Source organism: Aulonocara sp. 'chitande type north' Nkhata Bay, linkage group LG13 (genome assembly GCF_057382095.1).
Source record: "Aulonocara sp. 'chitande type north' Nkhata Bay isolate Kocher_YH1m ecotype deep benthic linkage group LG13, A_spYH_male_GT1.1, whole genome shotgun sequence".
In the NCBI taxonomy this organism is placed as follows: Eukaryota; Metazoa; Chordata; class Actinopteri; order Cichliformes; family Cichlidae; genus Aulonocara; species Aulonocara sp. 'chitande type north' Nkhata Bay.
Genome location: NC_141356.1, coordinates 159,468 through 184,467, shown reverse-complemented (window position 1 = coordinate 184,467; position 25,000 = coordinate 159,468). Strand labels below are relative to the sequence as shown.

General features: G+C 46.1%; 1 protein-coding gene across 1 annotated transcript in view; it reads left to right on the top strand.

The window, feature by feature from the left end:
- Window positions 1–794: 794 nt before the first annotated feature.
- Window positions 795–25,000, top strand: part of LOC147315382 (uncharacterized) — a gene marked incomplete at its 3' end in the record, with an annotated part of 143,567 nt that continues 119,361 nt past the window's right edge. The window contains exon 1 of the mRNA XM_086260154.1: window positions 795–1,967. Coding sequence (XP_086116280.1) covers window positions 795–1,967 — 1,173 coding nt within the window. The remainder of the gene's footprint in view (window positions 1,968–25,000) is intronic.

The following is a 25,000-nucleotide window of genomic DNA, read 5'->3' as shown; positions in this document are numbered from 1 at the left end:
ATATTGAGTTTAAAAACTTTTGTGTAAATAGTTATTTTATGTATATACACACCATTTAGTTCATGTTAGTTCATATGGTGTTGTTTTAATTCATTGAAGGGGTTAAAAAACATTAAAAAACATTTAAATTCATTTTTACTGTGGGGTTTTCTTTTTCTTTTTCTTTTTGCTGACATTTTAGAAGCCGTTGGGGCGGAGCCAGAGCCTATTTAAGGGGTGAGCCTGCAGGCCAGGCTCATTTTTTTGCTGCCCTTCGACGACGACAGTCGCTTTTTTTGCAGCGGGCTTATTTTAGTTTTGAGTGTGCCCAGGCCTGAAGAAGACCACAATTGGTCGAAACGTCGCCACAGTGGCACACGATTAGTTTTTTTTGAGCCCTTTTCAGGGTATTTTTAGTTTTTTGAACCCTTTTCAGGGCATTTTTAGTTTTTAGGAGTTTTATTCTCTTTTTTGATTTTTCTAAAAAATAAAAAACTTAAAAAAATAATTAAAAAACACAAAAACAACAAAAAAAATATTGAAAAACCTTTACTTAGCCCTCCATCATGTCTGATGAGGGGTGGCAGCAGGTCCGCTATGGGAGGAGGGGTCGCTCCCGTATGCGGCCCGATACTTATCGACCCCAATCTCGAGACCAGGACTGGTTTTTTTGGAACCGGGGAGGGAGGGGCCCAGGAGGGAAGGACCGTGCATTCCTCGGTCCCCCCCAGGGGGGACGGAGCCATAACCAATGTCCTAACCAGCCTGTGCCTCCCTTCGAAAGGGTTCCTTCCTTCCCGCGTTGCCTTCTTCCCATGCCGCCAAGGGATTGGGTGCCACAACAAAGATCCTATGCGGAGGTGGTTCGCCAAGCCAACCCCGGATGGGGGGGCAATGCCGGAGATGATGGTTTTGTCCGGCGACCTTGGTTTAGGCAGCAGGAGAGGTTTCCTCAGCCGATGAGACAGCAGAGAAACACGTTTGTGGACCCCAAGTTTGGGGCATTGGTGCGACAATTGAAAAGGGTTATTAAGGTTGTGCACCATTTACGAAATGTCAATGGAGAGAGGTCTCCACCCCAAATGATCTCCCGAATGGTGGACATGTTGGCTGGTGTTATTAAGCCAGCAGCCCCAAACGCCAAGACGGCTGACATGATCCTTGGTAATGCCAAAAACTGGGGCCACGCCACCATGTTGATTCTTCAGGATCATTATGAAACTGCCTTGCGGGAGGCGTTGGGGGGTTTGGTTTTGGATACAGATGTGGACTGGAAGGTGGCCTTTGACGTTGCAACACGGTGGACTCGGCGTAACTTGCCACGGTTGCCTCAGGACGTGGTGGAGCATGCTGAAGCCTTGGTGGCAGCTGCCATGGGTCCGGATGGTAGCCCTCAAACGGGTGGGACAACTGGGTCAACCACTATAGAGCCACAACAGGGTGATGGACCCGTAGAGAGGAACGCACCCACACGGGGTATATTGACACGCGGGAACACACAGGAGGATCCTTCTCGGGTGGCCTTTGAGGAGGAGGTGATTGCAACACACCAACAATCCACTCGTACAGATGGGGAACAGGGGGAACAGAGGGCAATGCGGCGGCGGGAGGACAGTCTGACTGAAGTCAACTCTGGGGACCAGATTGTGACGGAGTCCTCACCGCTTGGAGGCGCCCCCCCTCGGCCACTGAGGGACCGGAGGGTCCGAGGGAGAGATCCGAGTGTGGAGAAGTCGGGGGCCGCGGAACCGCCGGTCCGACTTCCTGCGGGAGTCGTCACGGTTGACGCTCAAGTCCACGGGGATCCGAAAGATGAGTCAGTTGAAGCGGTTGGTCTTTTGGACTTTGATTTAGCTCAGGAGGAGCCGAGTGGGGTCTCTACCCCACAACCTCACAAGTTGGGAATGACGGGACCTATCAGGTCGCCCCGGATAAGAATTGGCCCCTTGTCAGCCCGCTCCCGGCGGATGAGTCCCAGGTTAGGGAAAGTATTCGCGAAATGTGGACCATGGAAGAAACAAGGCACAGGCCGTGTCTGACCATTGGTCGGCGGAATTGAACTTATAATTTGATTTGATTTTTTTTGTACAAGTTGTGAACTGGAAATGTATGTCGGTGGGACAAAGAACACGTTTAGGATGAGAATGTGGTAACATGAGTATAACATTTTATACAAAAAACATACCCAGACTCCTTTGGTTAACCATTTTATTTCACAGGGATTAAAGGCACTTCGGATTGCGGGAATTTAAAGTATTGTGAGTTGGTCACATGGGGAGCGGAAGACCAAGGATAGACGGTGGATCTACTGGTTGGATACGAAGGAGCCACTTGGCCTGAATCTTGATTGGCAGTGAGTTTAGTTTGAAGGCCAGGACCGGACTTGTCCGGCCTAGGGGTATGGCTTATGTTTGTTTCTGCCCTAACCCCGTTCTATTTCCTTACCCCTGTCCCAATCCCTTCCCCATTCCTGTTCCTACCCCATTCCCTGTCCTAAACCTAATTCCTATCCTGACCCCGTTCCCTATTCCTATCCCCATCTCCTTCCCTTACCCTAATCCTAACCCCTTCCCTGTCCTAGCCCCAACCCCAACCCATATCCTAACCCTAATCCTTTTCCCTTACCCTAACCCTAACCATTCCCTTGTTCCCAATCCTAACCCTATCCCCTATCCTATTTCCTTACCCTAACCCTAACCTCTTCCCACTCCTAGCCCTAACCCTAACCTATCGTCCTAACCCCTGTCCTATATCCTAACCCTAATCCCCTTCCCTATTCCTACTCCTATTCCTAACCCTAGTCCCATCCCCTTCCCCTTTCCCCCATCCCCCCCTATTTTGTTAAATACTTGGTAGAACATATGTACAAAAATATGTAAAAAATTAAAAAATAAAAAAAACAAAAAAATAAATACATAAATAAATAAATACTTTTCATGGGTGAATAAATATTGAGTTTAAAAACTTTTGTGTAAATAGTTATTTTATGTATATACACACCATTTAGTTCATGTTAGTTCATATGGTGTTGTTTTAATTCATTGAAGGGGTTAAAAAACATTAAAAAACATTTAAATTCATTTTTACTGTGGGGTTTTCTTTTTCTTTTTCTTTTTGCTGACATTTTAGAAGCCGTTGGGGCGGAGCCAGAGCCTATTTAAGGGGTGAGCCTGCAGGCCAGGCTCATTTTTTTGCTGCCCTTCGACGACGACAGTCGCTTTTTTTGCAGCGGGCTTATTTTAGTTTTGAGTGTGCCCAGGCCTGAAGAAGACCACAATTGGTCGAAACGTCGCCACAGTGGCACACGATTAGTTTTTTTTGAGCCCTTTTCAGGGTATTTTTAGTTTTTTGAACCCTTTTCAGGGCATTTTTAGTTTTTAGGAGTTTTATTCTCTTTTTTGATTTTTCTAAAAAATAAAAAACTTAAAAAAATAATTAAAAAACACAAAAACAACAAAAAAAATATTGAAAAACCTTTACTTAGCCCTCCATCATGTCTGATGAGGGGTGGCAGCAGGTCCGCTATGGGAGGAGGGGTCGCTCCCGTATGCGGCCCGATACTTATCGACCCCAATCTCGAGACCAGGACTGGTTTTTTTGGAACCGGGGAGGGAGGGGCCCAGGAGGGAAGGACCGTGCATTCCTCGGTCCCCCCCAGGGGGGACGGAGCCATAACCAATGTCCTAACCCTAACCCCCTAACCCTAACCCTAACCCTAACCCCCTAACCCCCTAACCCTAACCCTAACCCTAACCCCTAACCCTAACCCTAACCCCTAACCCCTAACCCCTAACCCCTAAACCTAAATAAAGGAAAAAATACTTACCTGAAAAAAACCTATAAAAAGGACGAAAGCAAATGATCTGGGCTAGTCTGAAGAAGGCACAACGAAGCCGAAACGTCGCGACAGCCCACTAGCTATTTAACCCAAGATGGGTAATTTTTGGAACCACCGGGCAGGGTCTCCACCTCCCGGCAAGAACCCTCGGCCCCCACGATGGACAGTGCACGCCAGGCTCATTGTTGGCCTGTTTTTTTCAACTCCTAACTCAGCCCGTGCCTCGTGGGGGTGGGAGATGCCCCTGCCTGGTTCAAGACCCTAACCCTAACCAGGGGGGGGTCTAATTCAACTTTGAAAAAATGAAAAAACCTAAAAAAAGAGAGAAAGAGAAAAAACCTAAATAACGAAGGGGAAAAAGGAAAAATACTTACCTGAAAAAAACCTAAATAAAGGAAAAAATACTTACCTGAAAAAAACCTATAAAAAGGACGAAAGCAAATGATCTGGGCTAGTCTGAAGAAGGCACAACGAAGCCGAAACGTCGCGACAGCCCACTAGCTATTTAACCCAAGATGGGTAATTTTTGGAACCACCGGGCAGGGTCTCCACCTCCCGGCAAGAACCCTCGGCCCCCACGATGGACAGTGCACGCCAGGCTCATTGTTGGCCTGTTTTTTTCAACTCCTAACTCAGCCCGTGCCTCGTGGGGGTGGGAGATGCCCCTGCCTGGTTCAAGACCCTAACCCTAACCAGGGGGGGGTCTAATTCAACTTTGAAAAAATGAAAAAACCTAAAAAAAGAGAGAAAGAGAAAAAACCTAAATAACGAAGGGGAAAAAGGAAAAATACTTACCTGAAAAAAACCTAAATAAAGGAAAAAATACTTACCTGAAAAAAACCTATAAAAAGGACGAAAGCAAATGATCTGGGCTAGTCTGAAGAAGGCACAACGAAGCCGAAACGTCGCGACAGCCCACTAGCTATTTAACCCAAGATGGGTAATTTTTGGAACCACCGGGCAGGGTCTCCACCTCCCGGCAAGAACCCTCGGCCCCCACGATGGACAGTGCACGCCAGGCTCATTGTTGGCCTGTTTTTTTCAACTCCTAACTCAGCCCGTGCCTCGTGGGGGTGGGAGATGCCCCTGCCTGGTTCAAGACCCTAACCCTAACCAGGGGGGGGTCTAATTCAACTTTGAAAAAATGAAAAAACCTAAAAAAAGAGAGAAAGAGAAAAAACCTAAATAACGAAGGGGAAAAAGGAAAAATACTTACCTGAAAAAAACCTAAATAAAGGAAAAAATACTTACCTGAAAAAAACCTATAAAAAGGACGAAAGCAAATGATCTGGGCTAGTCTGAAGAAGGCACAACGAAGCCGAAACGTCGCGACAGCCCACTAGCTATTTAACCCAAGATGGGTAATTTTTGGAACCACCGGGCAGGGTCTCCACCTCCCGGCAAGAACCCTCGGCCCCCACGATGGACAGTGCACGCCAGGCTCATTGTTGGCCTGTTTTTTTCAACTCCTAACTCAGCCCGTGCCTCGTGGGGGTGGGAGATGCCCCTGCCTGGTTCAAGACCCTAACCCTAACCAGGGGGGGGTCTAATTCAACTTTGAAAAAATGAAAAAACCTAAAAAAAGAGAGAAAGAGAAAAAACCTAAATAACGAAGGGGAAAAAGGAAAAATACTTACCTGAAAAAAACCTAAATAAAGGAAAAAATACTTACCTGAAAAAAACCTATAAAAAGGACGAAAGCAAATGATCTGGGCTAGTCTGAAGAAGGCACAACGAAGCCGAAACGTCGCGACAGCCCACTAGCTATTTAACCCAAGATGGGTAATTTTTGGAACCACCGGGCAGGGTCTCCACCTCCCGGCAAGAACCCTCGGCCCCCACGATGGACAGTGCACGCCAGGCTCATTGTTGGCCTGTTTTTTTCAACTCCTAACTCAGCCCGTGCCTCGTGGGGGTGGGAGATGCCCCTGCCTGGTTCAAGACCCTAACCCTAACCAGGGGGGGGTCTAATTCAACTTTGAAAAAATGAAAAAACCTAAAAAAAGAGAGAAAGAGAAAAAACCTAAATAACGAAGGGGAAAAAGGAAAAATACTTACCTGAAAAAAACCTAAATAAAGGAAAAAATACTTACCTGAAAAAAACCTATAAAAAGGACGAAAGCAAATGATCTGGGCTAGTCTGAAGAAGGCACAACGAAGCCGAAACGTCGCGACAGCCCACTAGCTATTTAACCCAAGATGGGTAATTTTTGGAACCACCGGGCAGGGTCTCCACCTCCCGGCAAGAACCCTCGGCCCCCACGATGGACAGTGCACGCCAGGCTCATTGTTGGCCTGTTTTTTTCAACTCCTAACTCAGCCCGTGCCTCGTGGGGGTGGGAGATGCCCCTGCCTGGTTCAAGACCCTAACCCTAACCAGGGGGGGGTCTAATTCAACTTTGAAAAAATGAAAAAACCTAAAAAAAGAGAGAAAGAGAAAAAACCTAAATAACGAAGGGGAAAAAGGAAAAATACTTACCTGAAAAAAACCTAAATAAAGGAAAAAATACTTACCTGAAAAAAACCTATAAAAAGGACGAAAGCAAATGATCTGGGCTAGTCTGAAGAAGGCACAACGAAGCCGAAACGTCGCGACAGCCCACTAGCTATTTAACCCAAGATGGGTAATTTTTGGAACCACCGGGCAGGGTCTCCACCTCCCGGCAAGAACCCTCGGCCCCCACGATGGACAGTGCACGCCAGGCTCATTGTTGGCCTGTTTTTTTCAACTCCTAACTCAGCCCGTGCCTCGTGGGGGTGGGAGATGCCCCTGCCTGGTTCAAGACCCTAACCCTAACCAGGGGGGGGTCTAATTCAACTTTGAAAAAATGAAAAAACCTAAAAAAAGAGAGAAAGAGAAAAAACCTAAATAACGAAGGGGAAAAAGGAAAAATACTTACCTGAAAAAAACCTAAATAAAGGAAAAAATACTTACCTGAAAAAAACCTATAAAAAGGACGAAAGCAAATGATCTGGGCTAGTCTGAAGAAGGCACAACGAAGCCGAAACGTCGCGACAGCCCACTAGCTATTTAACCCAAGATGGGTAATTTTTGGAACCACCGGGCAGGGTCTCCACCTCCCGGCAAGAACCCTCGGCCCCCACGATGGACAGTGCACGCCAGGCTCATTGTTGGCCTGTTTTTTTCAACTCCTAACTCAGCCCGTGCCTCGTGGGGGTGGGAGATGCCCCTGCCTGGTTCAAGACCCTAACCCTAACCAGGGGGGGGGTCTAATTCAACTTTGAAAAAATGAAAAAACCTAAAAAAAGAGAGAAAGAGAAAAAACCTAAATAACGAAGGGGAAAAAGGAAAAATACTTACCTGAAAAAAACCTAAATAAAGGAAAAAATACTTACCTGAAAAAAACCTATAAAAAGGACGAAAGCAAATGATCTGGGCTAGTCTGAAGAAGGCACAACGAAGCCGAAACGTCGCGACAGCCCACTAGCTATTTAACCCAAGATGGGTAATTTTTGGAACCACCGGGCAGGGTCTCCACCTCCCGGCAAGAACCCTCGGCCCCCACGATGGACAGTGCACGCCAGGCTCATTGTTGGCCTGTTTTTTTCAACTCCTAACTCAGCCCGTGCCTCGTGGGGGTGGGAGATGCCCCTGCCTGGTTCAAGACCCTAACCCTAACCAGGGGGGGGTCTAATTCAACTTTGAAAAAATGAAAAAACCTAAAAAAAGAGAGAAAGAGAAAAAACCTAAATAACGAAGGGGAAAAAGGAAAAATACTTACCTGAAAAAAACCTAAATAAAGGAAAAAATACTTACCTGAAAAAAACCTATAAAAAGGACGAAAGCAAATGATCTGGGCTAGTCTGAAGAAGGCACAACGAAGCCGAAACGTCGCGACAGCCCACTAGCTATTTAACCCAAGATGGGTAATTTTTGGAACCACCGGGCAGGGTCTCCACCTCCCGGCAAGAACCCTCGGCCCCCACGATGGACAGTGCACGCCAGGCTCATTGTTGGCCTGTTTTTTTCAACTCCTAACTCAGCCCGTGCCTCGTGGGGGTGGGAGATGCCCCTGCCTGGTTCAAGACCCTAACCCTAACCAGGGGGGGGTCTAATTCAACTTTGAAAAAATGAAAAAACCTAAAAAAAGAGAGAAAGAGAAAAAACCTAAATAACGAAGGGGAAAAAGGAAAAATACTTACCTGAAAAAAACCTAAATAAAGGAAAAAATACTTACCTGAAAAAAACCTATAAAAAGGACGAAAGCAAATGATCTGGGCTAGTCTGAAGAAGGCACAACGAAGCCGAAACGTCGCGACAGCCCACTAGCTATTTAACCCAAGATGGGTAATTTTTGGAACCACCGGGCAGGGTCTCCACCTCCCGGCAAGAACCCTCGGCCCCCACGATGGACAGTGCACGCCAGGCTCATTGTTGGCCTGTTTTTTTCAACTCCTAACTCAGCCCGTGCCTCGTGGGGGTGGGAGATGCCCCTGCCTGGTTCAAGACCCTAACCCTAACCAGGGGGGGGTCTAATTCAACTTTGAAAAAATGAAAAAACCTAAAAAAAGAGAGAAAGAGAAAAAACCTAAATAACGAAGGGGAAAAAGGAAAAATACTTACCTGAAAAAAACCTAAATAAAGGAAAAAATACTTACCTGAAAAAAACCTATAAAAAGGACGAAAGCAAATGATCTGGGCTAGTCTGAAGAAGGCACAACGAAGCCGAAACGTCGCGACAGCCCACTAGCTATTTAACCCAAGATGGGTAATTTTTGGAACCACCGGGCAGGGTCTCCACCTCCCGGCAAGAACCCTCGGCCCCCACGATGGACAGTGCACGCCAGGCTCATTGTTGGCCTGTTTTTTTCAACTCCTAACTCAGCCCGTGCCTCGTGGGGGTGGGAGATGCCCCTGCCTGGTTCAAGACCCTAACCCTAACCAGGGGGGGGTCTAATTCAACTTTGAAAAAATGAAAAAACCTAAAAAAAGAGAGAAAGAGAAAAAACCTAAATAACGAAGGGGAAAAAGGAAAAATACTTACCTGAAAAAAACCTAAATAAAGGAAAAAATACTTACCTGAAAAAAACCTATAAAAAGGACGAAAGCAAATGATCTGGGCTAGTCTGAAGAAGGCACAACGAAGCCGAAACGTCGCGACAGCCCACTAGCTATTTAACCCAAGATGGGTAATTTTTGGAACCACCGGGCAGGGTCTCCACCTCCCGGCAAGAACCCTCGGCCCCCACGATGGACAGTGCACGCCAGGCTCATTGTTGGCCTGTTTTTTTCAACTCCTAACTCAGCCCGTGCCTCGTGGGGGTGGGAGATGCCCCTGCCTGGTTCAAGACCCTAACCCTAACCAGGGGGGGGTCTAATTCAACTTTGAAAAAATGAAAAAACCTAAAAAAAGAGAGAAAGAGAAAAAACCTAAATAACGAAAGGGAAAAAGGAAAAATACTTACCTGAAAAAAACCTAAATAAAGGAAAAAATACTTACCTGAAAAAAACCTATAAAAAGGACGAAAGCAAATGATCTGGGCTAGTCTGAAGAAGGCACAACGAAGCCGAAACGTCGCGACAGCCCACTAGCTATTTAACCCAAGATGGGTAATTTTTGGAACCACCGGGCAGGGTCTCCACCTCCCGGCAAGAACCCTCGGCCCCCACGATGGACAGTGCACGCCAGGCTCATTGTTGGCCTGTTTTTTTCAACTCCTAACTCAGCCCGTGCCTCGTGGGGGTGGGAGATGCCCCTGCCTGGTTCAAGACCCTAACCCTAACCAGGGGGGGGTCTAATTCAACTTTGAAAAAATGAAAAAACCTAAAAAAAGAGAGAAAGAGAAAAAACCTAAATAACGAAGGGGAAAAAGGAAAAATACTTACCTGAAAAAAACCTAAATAAAGGAAAAAATACTTACCTGAAAAAAACCTATAAAAAGGACGAAAGCAAATGATCTGGGCTAGTCTGAAGAAGGCACAACGAAGCCGAAACGTCGCGACAGCCCACTAGCTATTTAACCCAAGATGGGTAATTTTTGGAACCACCGGGCAGGGTCTCCACCTCCCGGCAAGAACCCTCGGCCCCCACGATGGACAGTGCACGCCAGGCTCATTGTTGGCCTGTTTTTTTCAACCCCTAACCCTAACCAGGGGGGGGTCTAATTCAACTTAGAAAAATGGAAAAAACCTAAAAAAAGAGAGAAAGAGAAAAACCTAAATAAAGAAAGGGAAAAAGGAAAAATACTTACCTGAAAAAAACCTAAATAAAAGGAAAAATACTTACCTGAAAAAAAACCTATAAAAGGAAGAAAGCAAATTATCTGGGCTAGTCTGAAGAAGGCACACTGAAGCCGAAACGTCCACCGGGCAGGGTCTCCACCTCCCGGCAAGAACCCTCGGCCCCCACGATGGACAGTGCACGCCAGGCTCATTGTTGGCCTGTTTTCTTCAACTCCTAACTCAGCCCGTGCCTCGTGGGGGTGGGAGATGCCCCTGCCTGGTTCAAGACCCTAACCCTAACCAGGGGGGGGTCTAATTCAACTTAGAAAAATGGAAAAAACCTAAAAAAAGAGAGAAAGAGAAAAACCTAAATAAAGAAAGGGAAAAAGGAAAAATACTTACCTGAAAAAAACCTAAATAAAAGGAAAAATACTTACCTGAAAAAAAACCTATAAAAGGAAGAAAGCAAATTATCTGGGCTAGTCTGAAGAAGGCACACTGAAGCCGAAACGTCCACCGGGCAGGGTCTCCACCTCCCGGCAAGAACCCTCGGCCCCCACGATGGACAGTGCACGCCAGGCTCATTGTTGGCCTGTTTTCTTCAACTCCTAACTCAGCCCGTGCCTCGTGGGGGTGGGAGATGCCCCTGCCTGGTTCAAGACCCTAACCCTAACCAGGGGGGGGTCTAATTCAACTTAGAAAAATGGAAAAAACCTAAAAAAAGAGAGAAAGAGAAAAACCTAAATAAAGAAAGGGAAAAAGGAAAAATACTTACCTGAAAAAAACCTAAATAAAAGGAAAAATACTTACCTGAAAAAAAACCTATAAAAGGAAGAAAGCAAATTATCTGGGCTAGTCTGAAGAAGGCACACTGAAGCCGAAACGTCCACCGGGCAGGGTCTCCACCTCCCGGCAAGAACCCTCGGCCCCCACGATGGACAGTGCACGCCAGGCTCATTGTTGGCCTGTTTTCTTCAACTCCTAACTCAGCCCGTGCCTCGTGGGGGTGGGAGATGCCCCTGCCTGGTTCAAGACCCTAACCCTAACCAGGGGGGGGTCTAATTCAACTTAGAAAAATGGAAAAAACCTAAAAAAAGAGAGAAAGAGAAAAACCTAAATAAAGAAAGGGAAAAAGGAAAAATACTTACCTGAAAAAAACCTAAATAAAAGGAAAAATACTTACCTGAAAAAAAACCTATAAAAGGAAGAAAGCAAATTATCTGGGCTAGTCTGAAGAAGGCACACTGAAGCCGAAACGTCCACCGGGCAGGGTCTCCACCTCCCGGCAAGAACCCTCGGCCCCCACGATGGACAGTGCACGCCAGGCTCATTGTTGGCCTGTTTTCTTCAACTCCTAACTCAGCCCGTGCCTCGTGGGGGTGGGAGATGCCCCTGCCTGGTTCAAGACCCTAACCCTAACCAGGGGGGGGTCTAATTCAACTTAGAAAAATGGAAAAAACCTAAAAAAAGAGAGAAAGAGAAAAACCTAAATAAAGAAAGGGAAAAAGGAAAAATACTTACCTGAAAAAAACCTAAATAAAAGGAAAAATACTTACCTGAAAAAAAACCTATAAAAGGAAGAAAGCAAATTATCTGGGCTAGTCTGAAGAAGGCACACTGAAGCCGAAACGTCCACCGGGCAGGGTCTCCACCTCCCGGCAAGAACCCTCGGCCCCCACGATGGACAGTGCACGCCAGGCTCATTGTTGGCCTGTTTTCTTCAACTCCTAACTCAGCCCGTGCCTCGTGGGGGTGGGAGATGCCCCTGCCTGGTTCAAGACCCTAACCCTAACCAGGGGGGGGTCTAATTCAACTTAGAAAAATGGAAAAAACCTAAAAAAAGAGAGAAAGAGAAAAACCTAAATAAAGAAAGGGAAAAAGGAAAAATACTTACCTGAAAAAAACCTAAATAAAAGGAAAAATACTTACCTGAAAAAAAACCTATAAAAGGAAGAAAGCAAATTATCTGGGCTAGTCTGAAGAAGGCACACTGAAGCCGAAACGTCCACCGGGCAGGGTCTCCACCTCCCGGCAAGAACCCTCGGCCCCCACGATGGACAGTGCACGCCAGGCTCATTGTTGGCCTGTTTTCTTCAACTCCTAACTCAGCCCGTGCCTCGTGGGGGTGGGAGATGCCCCTGCCTGGTTCAAGACCCTAACCCTAACCAGGGGGGGGTCTAATTCAACTTAGAAAAATGGAAAAAACCTAAAAAAAGAGAGAAAGAGAAAAACCTAAATAAAGAAAGGGAAAAAGGAAAAATACTTACCTGAAAAAAACCTAAATAAAAGGAAAAATACTTACCTGAAAAAAAACCTATAAAAGGAAGAAAGCAAATTATCTGGGCTAGTCTGAAGAAGGCACACTGAAGCCGAAACGTCCACCGGGCAGGGTCTCCACCTCCCGGCAAGAACCCTCGGCCCCCACGATGGACAGTGCACGCCAGGCTCATTGTTGGCCTGTTTTCTTCAACTCCTAACTCAGCCCGTGCCTCGTGGGGGTGGGAGATGCCCCTGCCTGGTTCAAGACCCTAACCCTAACCAGGGGGGGGTCTAATTCAACTTAGAAAAATGGAAAAAACCTAAAAAAAGAGAGAAAGAGAAAAACCTAAATAAAGAAAGGGAAAAAGGAAAAATACTTACCTGAAAAAAACCTAAATAAAAGGAAAAATACTTACCTGAAAAAAAACCTATAAAAGGAAGAAAGCAAATTATCTGGGCTAGTCTGAAGAAGGCACACTGAAGCCGAAACGTCCACCGGGCAGGGTCTCCACCTCCCGGCAAGAACCCTCGGCCCCCACGATGGACAGTGCACGCCAGGCTCATTGTTGGCCTGTTTTCTTCAACTCCTAACTCAGCCCGTGCCTCGTGGGGGTGGGAGATGCCCCTGCCTGGTTCAAGACCCTAACCCTAACCAGGGGGGGGTCTAATTCAACTTAGAAAAATGGAAAAAACCTAAAAAAAGAGAGAAAGAGAAAAACCTAAATAAAGAAAGGGAAAAAGGAAAAATACTTACCTGAAAAAAACCTAAATAAAAGGAAAAATACTTACCTGAAAAAAAACCTATAAAAGGAAGAAAGCAAATTATCTGGGCTAGTCTGAAGAAGGCACACTGAAGCCGAAACGTCCACCGGGCAGGGTCTCCACCTCCCGGCAAGAACCCTCGGCCCCCACGATGGACAGTGCACGCCAGGCTCATTGTTGGCCTGTTTTCTTCAACTCCTAACTCAGCCCGTGCCTCGTGGGGGTGGGAGATGCCCCTGCCTGGTTCAAGACCCTAACCCTAACCAGGGGGGGGTCTAATTCAACTTAGAAAAATGGAAAAAACCTAAAAAAAGAGAGAAAGAGAAAAACCTAAATAAAGAAAGGGAAAAAGGAAAAATACTTACCTGAAAAAAACCTAAATAAAAGGAAAAATACTTACCTGAAAAAAAACCTATAAAAGGAAGAAAGCAAATTATCTGGGCTAGTCTGAAGAAGGCACACTGAAGCCGAAACGTCCACCGGGCAGGGTCTCCACCTCCCGGCAAGAACCCTCGGCCCCCACGATGGACAGTGCACGCCAGGCTCATTGTTGGCCTGTTTTCTTCAACTCCTAACTCAGCCCGTGCCTCGTGGGGGTGGGAGATGCCCCTGCCTGGTTCAAGACCCTAACCCTAACCAGGGGGGGGTCTAATTCAACTTAGAAAAATGGAAAAAACCTAAAAAAAGAGAGAAAGAGAAAAACCTAAATAAAGAAAGGGAAAAAGGAAAAATACTTACCTGAAAAAAACCTAAATAAAAGGAAAAATACTTACCTGAAAAAAAACCTATAAAAGGAAGAAAGCAAATTATCTGGGCTAGTCTGAAGAAGGCACACTGAAGCCGAAACGTCCACCGGGCAGGGTCTCCACCTCCCGGCAAGAACCCTCGGCCCCCACGATGGACAGTGCACGCCAGGCTCATTGTTGGCCTGTTTTCTTCAACTCCTAACTCAGCCCGTGCCTCGTGGGGGTGGGAGATGCCCCTGCCTGGTTCAAGACCCTAACCCTAACCAGGGGGGGGTCTAATTCAACTTAGAAAAATGGAAAAAACCTAAAAAAAGAGAGAAAGAGAAAAACCTAAATAAAGAAAGGGAAAAAGGAAAAATACTTACCTGAAAAAAACCTAAATAAAAGGAAAAATACTTACCTGAAAAAAAACCTATAAAAGGAAGAAAGCAAATTATCTGGGCTAGTCTGAAGAAGGCACACTGAAGCCGAAACGTCCACCGGGCAGGGTCTCCACCTCCCGGCAAGAACCCTCGGCCCCCACGATGGACAGTGCACGCCAGGCTCATTGTTGGCCTGTTTTCTTCAACTCCTAACTCAGCCCGTGCCTCGTGGGGGTGGGAGATGCCCCTGCCTGGTTCAAGACCCTAACCCTAACCAGGGGGGGGTCTAATTCAACTTAGAAAAATGGAAAAAACCTAAAAAAAGAGAGAAAGAGAAAAACCTAAATAAAGAAAGGGAAAAAGGAAAAATACTTACCTGAAAAAAACCTAAATAAAAGGAAAAATACTTACCTGAAAAAAAACCTATAAAAGGAAGAAAGCAAATTATCTGGGCTAGTCTGAAGAAGGCACACTGAAGCCGAAACGTCCACCGGGCAGGGTCTCCACCTCCCGGCAAGAACCCTCGGCCCCCACGATGGACAGTGCACGCCAGGCTCATTGTTGGCCTGTTTTCTTCAACTCCTAACTCAGCCCGTGCCTCGTGGGGGTGGGAGATGCCCCTGCCTGGTTCAAGACCCTAACCCTAACCAGGGGGGGGTCTAATTCAACTTAGAAAAATGGAAAAAACCTAAAAAAAGAGAGAAAGAGAAAAACCTAAATAAAGAAAGGGAAAAAGGAAAAATACTTACCTGAAAAAAACCTAAATAAAAGGAAAAATACTTACCTGAAAAAAAACCTATAAAAGGAAGAAAGCAAATTATCTGGGCTAGTCTGAAGAAGGCACACTGAAGCCGAAACGTCCACCGGGCAGGGTCTCCACCTCCCGGCAAGAACCCTCGGCCCCCACGATGGACAGTGCACGCCAGGCTCATTGTTGGCCTGTTTTCTTCAACTCCTAACTCAGCCCGTGCCTCGTGGGGGTGGGAGATGCCCCTGCCTGGTTCAAGACCCTAACCCTAACCAGGGGGGGGTCTAATTCAACTTAGAAAAATGGAAAAAACCTAAAAAAAGAGAGAAAGAGAAAAACCTAAATAAAGAAAGGGAAAAAGGAAAAATACTTACCTGAAAAAAACCTAAATAAAAGGAAAAATACTTACCTGAAAAAAAACCTATAAAAGGAAGAAAGCAAATTATCTGGGCTAGTCTGAAGAAGGCACACTGAAGCCGAAACGTCCACCGGGCAGGGTCTCCACCTCCCGGCAAGAACCCTCGGCCCCCACGATGGACAGTGCACGCCAGGCTCATTGTTGGCCTGTTTTCTTCAACTCCTAACTCAGCCCGTGCCTCGTGGGGGTGGGAGATGCCCCTGCCTGGTTCAAGACCCTAACCCTAACCAGGGGGGGGTCTAATTCAACTTAGAAAAATGGAAAAAACCTAAAAAAAGAGAGAAAGAGAAAAACCTAAATAAAGAAAGGGAAAAAGGAAAAATACTTACCTGAAAAAAACCTAAATAAAAGGAAAAATACTTACCTGAAAAAAAACCTATAAAAGGAAGAAAGCAAATTATCTGGGCTAGTCTGAAGAAGGCACACTGAAGCCGAAACGTCCACCGGGCAGGGTCTCCACCTCCCGGCAAGAACCCTCGGCCCCCACGATGGACAGTGCACGCCAGGCTCATTGTTGGCCTGTTTTCTTCAACTCCTAACTCAGCCCGTGCCTCGTGGGGGTGGGAGATGCCCCTGCCTGGTTCAAGACCCTAACCCTAACCAGGGGGGGGTCTAATTCAACTTAGAAAAATGGAAAAAACCTAAAAAAAGAGAGAAAGAGAAAAACCTAAATAAAGAAAGGGAAAAAGGAAAAATACTTACCTGAAAAAAACCTAAATAAAAGGAAAAATACTTACCTGAAAAAAAACCTATAAAAGGAAGAAAGCAAATTATCTGGGCTAGTCTGAAGAAGGCACACTGAAGCCGAAACGTCCACCGGGCAGGGTCTCCACCTCCCGGCAAGAACCCTCGGCCCCCACGATGGACAGTGCACGCCAGGCTCATTGTTGGCCTGTTTTCTTCAACTCCTAACTCAGCCCGTGCCTCGTGGGGGTGGGAGATGCCCCTGCCTGGTTCAAGACCCTAACCCTAACCAGGGGGGGGTCTAATTCAACTTAGAAAAATGGAAAAAACCTAAAAAAAGAGAGAAAGAGAAAAACCTAAATAAAGAAAGGGAAAAAGGAAAAATACTTACCTGAAAAAAACCTAAATAAAAGGAAAAATACTTACCTGAAAAAAAACCTATAAAAGGAAGAAAGCAAATTATCTGGGCTAGTCTGAAGAAGGCACACTGAAGCCGAAACGTCCACCGGGCAGGGTCTCCACCTCCCGGCAAGAACCCTCGGCCCCCACGATGGACAGTGCACGCCAGGCTCATTGTTGGCCTGTTTTCTTCAACTCCTAACTCAGCCCGTGCCTCGTGGGGGTGGGAGATGCCCCTGCCTGGTTCAAGACCCTAACCCTAACCAGGGGGGGGTCTAATTCAACTTAGAAAAATGGAAAAAACCTAAAAAAAGAGAGAAAGAGAAAAACCTAAATAAAGAAAGGGAAAAAGGAAAAATACTTACCTGAAAAAAACCTAAATAAAAGGAAAAATACTTACCTGAAAAAAAACCTATAAAAGGAAGAAAGCAAATTATCTGGGCTAGTCTGAAGAAGGCACACTGAAGCCGAAACGTCCACCGGGCAGGGTCTCCACCTCCCGGCAAGAACCCTCGGCCCCCACGATGGACAGTGCACGCCAGGCTCATTGTTGGCCTGTTTTCTTCAACTCCTAACTCAGCCCGTGCCTCGTGGGGGTGGGAGATGCCCCTGCCTGGTTCAAGACCCTAACCCTAACCAGGGGGGGGTCTAATTCAACTTAGAAAAATGGAAAAAACCTAAAAAAAGAGAGAAAGAGAAAAACCTAAATAAAGAAAGGGAAAAAGGAAAAATACTTACCTGAAAAAAACCTAAATAAAAGGAAAAATACTTACCTGAAAAAAAACCTATAAAAGGAAGAAAGCAAATTATCTGGGCTAGTCTGAAGAAGGCACACTGAAGCCGAAACGTCCACCGGGCAGGGTCTCCACCTCCCGGCAAGAACCCTCGGCCCCCACGATGGACAGTGCACGCCAGGCTCATTGTTGGCCTGTTTTCTTCAACTCCTAACTCAGCCCGTGCCTCGTGGGGGTGGGAGATGCCCCTGCCTGGTTCAAGACCCTAACCCTAACCAGGGGGGGGTCTAATTCAACTTAGAAAAATGGAAAAAACCTAAAAAAAGAGAGAAAGAGAAAAACCTAAATAAAGAAAGGGAAAAAGGAAAAATACTTACCTGAAAAAAACCTAAATAAAAGGAAAAATACTTACCTGAAAAAAAACCTATAAAAGGAAGAAAGCAAATTATCTGGGCTAGTCTGAAGAAGGCACACTGAAGCCGAAACGTCCACCGGGCAGGGTCTCCACCTCCCGGCAAGAACCCTCGGCCCCCACGATGGACAGTGCACGCCAGGCTCATTGTTGGCCTGTTTTCTTCAACTCCTAACTCAGCCCGTGCCTCGTGGGGGTGGGAGATGCCCCTGCCTGGTTCAAGACCCTAACCCTAACCAGGGGGGGGTCTAATTCAACTTAGAAAAATGGAAAAAACCTAAAAAAAGAGAGAAAGAGAAAAACCTAAATAAAGAAAGGGAAAAAGGAAAAATACTTACCTGAAAAAAACCTAAATAAAAGGAAAAATACTTACCTGAAAAAAAACCTATAAAAGGAAGAAAGCAAATTATCTGGGCTAGTCTGAAGAAGGCACACTGAAGCCGAAACGTCCACCGGGCAGGGTCTCCACCTCCCGGCAAGAACCCTCGGCCCCCACGATGGACAGTGCACGCCAGGCTCATTGTTGGCCTGTTTTCTTCAACTCCTAACTCAGCCCGTGCCTCGTGGGGGTGGGAGATGCCCCTGCCTGGTTCAAGACCCTAACCCTAACCAGGGGGGGGTCTAATTCAACTTAGAAAAATGGAAAAAACCTAAAAAAAGAGAGAAAGAGAAAAACCTAAATAAAGAAAGGGAAAAAGGAAAAATACTTACCTGAAAAAAACCTAAATAAAAGGAAAAATACTTACCTGAAAAAAAACCTATAAAAGGAAGAAAGCAAATTATCTGGGCTAGTCTGAAGAAGGCACACTGAAGCCGAAACGTCCACCGGGCAGGGTCTCCACCTCCCGGCAAGAACCCTCGGCCCCCACGATGGACAGTGCACGCCAGGCTCATTGTTGGCCTGTTTTCTTCAACTCCTAACTCAGCCCGTGCCTCGTGGGGGTGGGAGATGCCCCTGCCTGGTTCAAGACCCTAACCCTAACCAGGGGGGGGTCTAATTCAACTTAGAAAAATGGAAAAAACCTAAAAAAAGAGAGAAAGAGAAAAACCTAAATAAAGAAAGGGAAAAAGGAAAAATACTTACCTGAAAAAAACCTAAATAAAAGGAAAAATACTTACCTGAAAAAAAACCTATAAAAGGAAGAAAGCAAATTATCTGGGCTAGTCTGAAGAAGGCACACTGAAGCCGAAACGTCCACCGGGCAGGGTCTCCACCTCCCGGCAAGAACCCTCGGCCCCCACGATGGACAGTGCACGCCAGGCTCATTGTTGGCCTGTTTTCTTCAACTCCTAACTCAGCCCGTGCCTCGTGGGGGTGGGAGATGCCCCTGCCTGGTTCAAGACCCTAACCCTAACCAGGGGGGGGTCTAATTCAACTTAGAAAAATGGAAAAAACCTAAAAAAAGAGAGAAAGAGAAAAACCTAAATAAAGAAAGGGAAAAAGGAAAAATACTTACCTGAAAAAAACCTAAATAAAAGGAAAAATACTTACCTGAAAAAAAACCTATAAAAGGAAGAAAGCAAATTATCTGGGCTAGTCTGAAGAAGGCACACTGAAGCCGAAACGTCCACCGGGCAGGGTCTCCACCTCCCGGCAAGAACCCTCGGCCCCCACGATGGACAGTGCACGCCAGGCTCATTGTTGGCCTGTTTTCTTCAACTCCTAACTCAGCCCGTGCCTCGTGGGGGTGGGAGATGCCCCTGCCTGGTTCAAGACCCTAACCCTAACCAGGGGGGGGTCTAATTCAACTTAGAAAAATGGAAAAAACCTAAAAAAAGAGAGAAAGAGAAAAACCTAAATAAAGAAAGGGAAAAAGGAAAAATACTTACCTGAAAAAAACCTAAATAAAAGGAAAAATACTTACCTGAAAAAAAACCTATAAAAGGAAGAAAGCAAATTATCTGGGCTAGTCTGAAGAAGGCACACTGAAGCCGAAACGTCCACCGGGCAGGGTCTCCACCTCCCGGCAAGAACCCTCGGCCCCCACGATGGACAGTGCACGCCAGGCTCATTGTTGGCCTGTTTTCTTCAACTCCTAACTCAGCCCGTGCCTCGTGGGGGTGGGAGATGCCCCTGCCTGGTTCAAGACCCTAACCCTAACCAGGGGGGGGTCTAATTCAACTTAGAAAAATGGAAAAAACCTAAAAAAAGAGAGAAAGAGAAAAACCTAAATAAAGAAAGGGAAAAAGGAAAAATACTTACCTGAAAAAAACCTAAATAAAAGGAAAAATACTTACCTGAAAAAAAACCTATAAAAGGAAGAAAGCAAATTATCTGGGCTAGTCTGAAGAAGGCACACTGAAGCCGAAACGTCCACCGGGCAGGGTCTCCACCTCCCGGCAAGAACCCTCGGCCCCCACGATGGACAGTGCACGCCAGGCTCATTGTTGGCCTGTTTTCTTCAACTCCTAACTCAGCCCGTGCCTCGTGGGGGTGGGAGATGCCCCTGCCTGGTTCAAGACCCTAACCCTAACCAGGGGGGGGTCTAATTCAACTTAGAAAAATGGAAAAAACCTAAAAAAAGAGAGAAAGAGAAAAACCTAAATAAAGAAAGGGAAAAAGGAAAAATACTTACCTGAAAAAAACCTAAATAAAAGGAAAAATACTTACCTGAAAAAAAACCTATAAAAGGAAGAAAGCAAATTATCTGGGCTAGTCTGAAGAAGGCACACTGAAGCCGAAACGTCCACCGGGCAGGGTCTCCACCTCCCGGCAAGAACCCTCGGCCCCCACGATGGACAGTGCACGCCAGGCTCATTGTTGGCCTGTTTTCTTCAACTCCTAACTCAGCCCGTGCCTCGTGGGGGTGGGAGATGCCCCTGCCTGGTTCAAGACCCTAACCCTAACCAGGGGGGGGTCTAATTCAACTTAGAAAAATGGAAAAAACCTAAAAAAAGAGAGAAAGAGAAAAACCTAAATAAAGAAAGGGAAAAAGGAAAAATACTTACCTGAAAAAAACCTAAATAAAAGGAAAAATACTTACCTGAAAAAAAACCTATAAAAGGAAGAAAGCAAATTATCTGGGCTAGTCTGAAGAAGGCACACTGAAGCCGAAACGTCCACCGGGCAGGGTCTCCACCTCCCGGCAAGAACCCTCGGCCCCCACGATGGACAGTGCACGCCAGGCTCATTGTTGGCCTGTTTTCTTCAACTCCTAACTCAGCCCGTGCCTCGTGGGGGTGGGAGATGCCCCTGCCTGGTTCAAGACCCTAACCCTAACCAGGGGGGGGTCTAATTCAACTTAGAAAAATGGAAAAAACCTAAAAAAAGAGAGAAAGAGAAAAACCTAAATAAAGAAAGGGAAAAAGGAAAAATACTTACCTGAAAAAAACCTAAATAAAAGGAAAAATACTTACCTGAAAAAAAACCTATAAAAGGAAGAAAGCAAATTATCTGGGCTAGTCTGAAGAAGGCACACTGAAGCCGAAACGTCCACCGGGCAGGGTCTCCACCTCCCGGCAAGAACCCTCGGCCCCCACGATGGACAGTGCACGCCAGGCTCATTGTTGGCCTGTTTTCTTCAACTCCTAACTCAGCCCGTGCCTCGTGGGGGTGGGAGATGCCCCTGCCTGGTTCAAGACCCTAACCCTAACCAGGGGGGGGTCTAATTCAACTTAGAAAAATGGAAAAAACCTAAAAAAAGAGAGAAAGAGAAAAACCTAAATAAAGAAAGGGAAAAAGGAAAAATACTTACCTGAAAAAAACCTAAATAAAAGGAAAAATACTTACCTGAAAAAAAACCTATAAAAGGAAGAAAGCAAATTATCTGGGCTAGTCTGAAGAAGGCACACTGAAGCCGAAACGTCCACCGGGCAGGGTCTCCACCTCCCGGCAAGAACCCTCGGCCCCCACGATGGACAGTGCACGCCAGGCTCATTGTTGGCCTGTTTTCTTCAACTCCTAACTCAGCCCGTGCCTCGTGGGGGTGGGAGATGCCCCTGCCTGGTTCAAGACCCTAACCCTAACCAGGGGGGGGTCTAATTCAACTTAGAAAAATGGAAAAAACCTAAAAAAAGAGAGAAAGAGAAAAACCTAAATAAAGAAAGGGAAAAAGGAAAAATACTTACCTGAAAAAAACCTAAATAAAAGGAAAAATACTTACCTGAAAAAAAACCTATAAAAGGAAGAAAGCAAATTATCTGGGCTAGTCTGAAGAAGGCACACTGAAGCCGAAACGTCCACCGGGCAGGGTCTCCACCTCCCGGCAAGAACCCTCGGCCCCCACGATGGACAGTGCACGCCAGGCTCATTGTTGGCCTGTTTTCTTCAACTCCTAACTCAGCCCGTGCCTCGTGGGGGTGGGAGATGCCCCTGCCTGGTTCAAGACCCTAACCCTAACCAGGGGGGGGTCTAATTCAACTTAGAAAAATGGAAAAAACCTAAAAAAAGAGAGAAAGAGAAAAACCTAAATAAAGAAAGGGAAAAAGGAAAAATACTTACCTGAAAAAAACCTAAATAAAAGGAAAAATACTTACCTGAAAAAAAACCTATAAAAGGAAGAAAGCAAATTATCTGGGCTAGTCTGAAGAAGGCACACTGAAGCCGAAACGTCCACCGGGCAGGGTCTCCACCTCCCGGCAAGAACCCTCGGCCCCCACGATGGACAGTGCACGCCAGGCTCATTGTTGGCCTGTTTTCTTCAACTCCTAACTCAGCCCGTGCCTCGTGGGGGTGGGAGATGCCCCTGCCTGGTTCAAGACCCTAACCCTAACCAGGGGGGGGTCTAATTCAACTTAGAAAAATGGAAAAAACCTAAAAAAAGAGAGAAAGAGAAAAACCTAAATAAAGAAAGGGAAAAAGGAAAAATACTTACCTGAAAAAAACCTAAATAAAAGGAAAAATACTTACCTGAAAAAAAACCTATAAAAGGAAGAAAGCAAATTATCTGGGCTAGTCTGAAGAAGGCACACTGAAGCCGAAACGTCCACCGGGCAGGGTCTCCACCTCCCGGCAAGAACCCTCGGCCCCCACGATGGACAGTGCACGCCAGGCTCATTGTTGGCCTGTTTTCTTCAACTCCTAACTCAGCCCGTGCCTCGTGGGGGTGGGAGATGCCCCTGCCTGGTTCAAGACCCTAACCCTAACCAGGGGGGGGTCTAATTCAACTTAGAAAAATGGAAAAAACCTAAAAAAAGAGAGAAAGAGAAAAACCTAAATAAAGAAAGGGAAAAAGGAAAAATACTTACCTGAAAAAAACCTAAATAAAAGGAAAAATACTTACCTGAAAAAAAACCTATAAAAGGAAGAAAGCAAATTATCTGGGCTAGTCTGAAGAAGGCACACTGAAGCCGAAACGTCCACCGGGCAGGGTCTCCACCTCCCGGCAAGAACCCTCGGCCCCCACGATGGACAGTGCACGCCAGGCTCATTGTTGGCCTGTTTTCTTCAACTCCTAACTCAGCCCGTGCCTCGTGGGGGTGGGAGATGCCCCTGCCTGGTTCAAGACCCTAACCCTAACCAGGGGGGGGTCTAATTCAACTTAGAAAAATGGAAAAAACCTAAAAAAAGAGAGAAAGAGAAAAACCTAAATAAAGAAAGGGAAAAAGGAAAAATACTTACCTGAAAAAAACCTAAATAAAAGGAAAAATACTTACCTGAAAAAAAACCTATAAAAGGAAGAAAGCAAATTATCTGGGCTAGTCTGAAGAAGGCACACTGAAGCCGAAACGTCCACCGGGCAGGGTCTCCACCTCCCGGCAAGAACCCTCGGCCCCCACGATGGACAGTGCACGCCAGGCTCATTGTTGGCCTGTTTTCTTCAACTCCTAACTCAGCCCGTGCCTCGTGGGGGTGGGAGATGCCCCTGCCTGGTTCAAGACCCTAACCCTAACCAGGGGGGGGTCTAATTCAACTTAGAAAAATGGAAAAAACCTAAAAAAAGAGAGAAAGAGAAAAACCTAAATAAAGAAAGGGAAAAAGGAAAAATACTTACCTGAAAAAAACCTAAATAAAAGGAAAAATACTTACCTGAAAAAAAACCTATAAAAGGAAGAAAGCAAATTATCTGGGCTAGTCTGAAGAAGGCACACTGAAGCCGAAACGTCCACCGGGCAGGGTCTCCACCTCCCGGCAAGAACCCTCGGCCCCCACGATGGACAGTGCACGCCAGGCTCATTGTTGGCCTGTTTTCTTCAACTCCTAACTCAGCCCGTGCCTCGTGGGGGTGGGAGATGCCCCTGCCTGGTTCAAGACCCTAACCCTAACCAGGGGGGGGTCTAATTCAACTTAGAAAAATGGAAAAAACCTAAAAAAAGAGAGAAAGAGAAAAACCTAAATAAAGAAAGGGAAAAAGGAAAAATACTTACCTGAAAAAAACCTAAATAAAAGGAAAAATACTTACCTGAAAAAAAACCTATAAAAGGAAGAAAGCAAATTATCTGGGCTAGTCTGAAGAAGGCACACTGAAGCCGAAACGTCCACCGGGCAGGGTCTCCACCTCCCGGCAAGAACCCTCGGCCCCCACGATGGACAGTGCACGCCAGGCTCATTGTTGGCCTGTTTTCTTCAACTCCTAACTCAGCCCGTGCCTCGTGGGGGTGGGAGATGCCCCTGCCTGGTTCAAGACCCTAACCCTAACCAGGGGGGGGTCTAATTCAACTTAGAAAAATGGAAAAAACCTAAAAAAAGAGAGAAAGAGAAAAACCTAAATAAAGAAAGGGAAAAAGGAAAAATACTTACCTGAAAAAAACCTAAATAAAAGGAAAAATACTTACCTGAAAAAAAACCTATAAAAGGAAGAAAGCAAATTATCTGGGCTAGTCTGAAGAAGGCACACTGAAGCCGAAACGTCCACCGGGCAGGGTCTCCACCTCCCGGCAAGAACCCTCGGCCCCCACGATGGACAGTGCACGCCAGGCTCATTGTTGGCCTGTTTTCTTCAACTCCTAACTCAGCCCGTGCCTCGTGGGGGTGGGAGATGCCCCTGCCTGGTTCAAGACCCTAACCCTAACCAGGGGGGGGTCTAATTCAACTTAGAAAAATGGAAAAAACCTAAAAAAAGAGAGAAAGAGAAAAACCTAAATAAAGAAAGGGAAAAAGGAAAAATACTTACCTGAAAAAAACCTAAATAAAAGGAAAAATACTTACCTGAAAAAAAACCTATAAAAGGAAGAAAGCAAATTATCTGGGCTAGTCTGAAGAAGGCACACTGAAGCCGAAACGTCCACCGGGCAGGGTCTCCACCTCCCGGCAAGAACCCTCGGCCCCCAGATGGACAGTGCACGCCAGGCTCATTGTTGGCCTGTTTTCTTCAACTCCTAACTCAGCCCGTGCCTCGTGGGGGTGGGAGATGCCCCTGCCTGGTTCAAGACCCTAACCCTAACCAGGGGGGGGTCTAATTCAACTTAGAAAAATGGAAAAAACCTAAAAAAAGAGAGAAAGAGAAAAACCTAAATAAAGAAAGGGAAAAAGGAAAAATACTTACCTGAAAAAAACCTAAATAAAAGGAAAAATACTTACCTGAAAAAAAACCTAT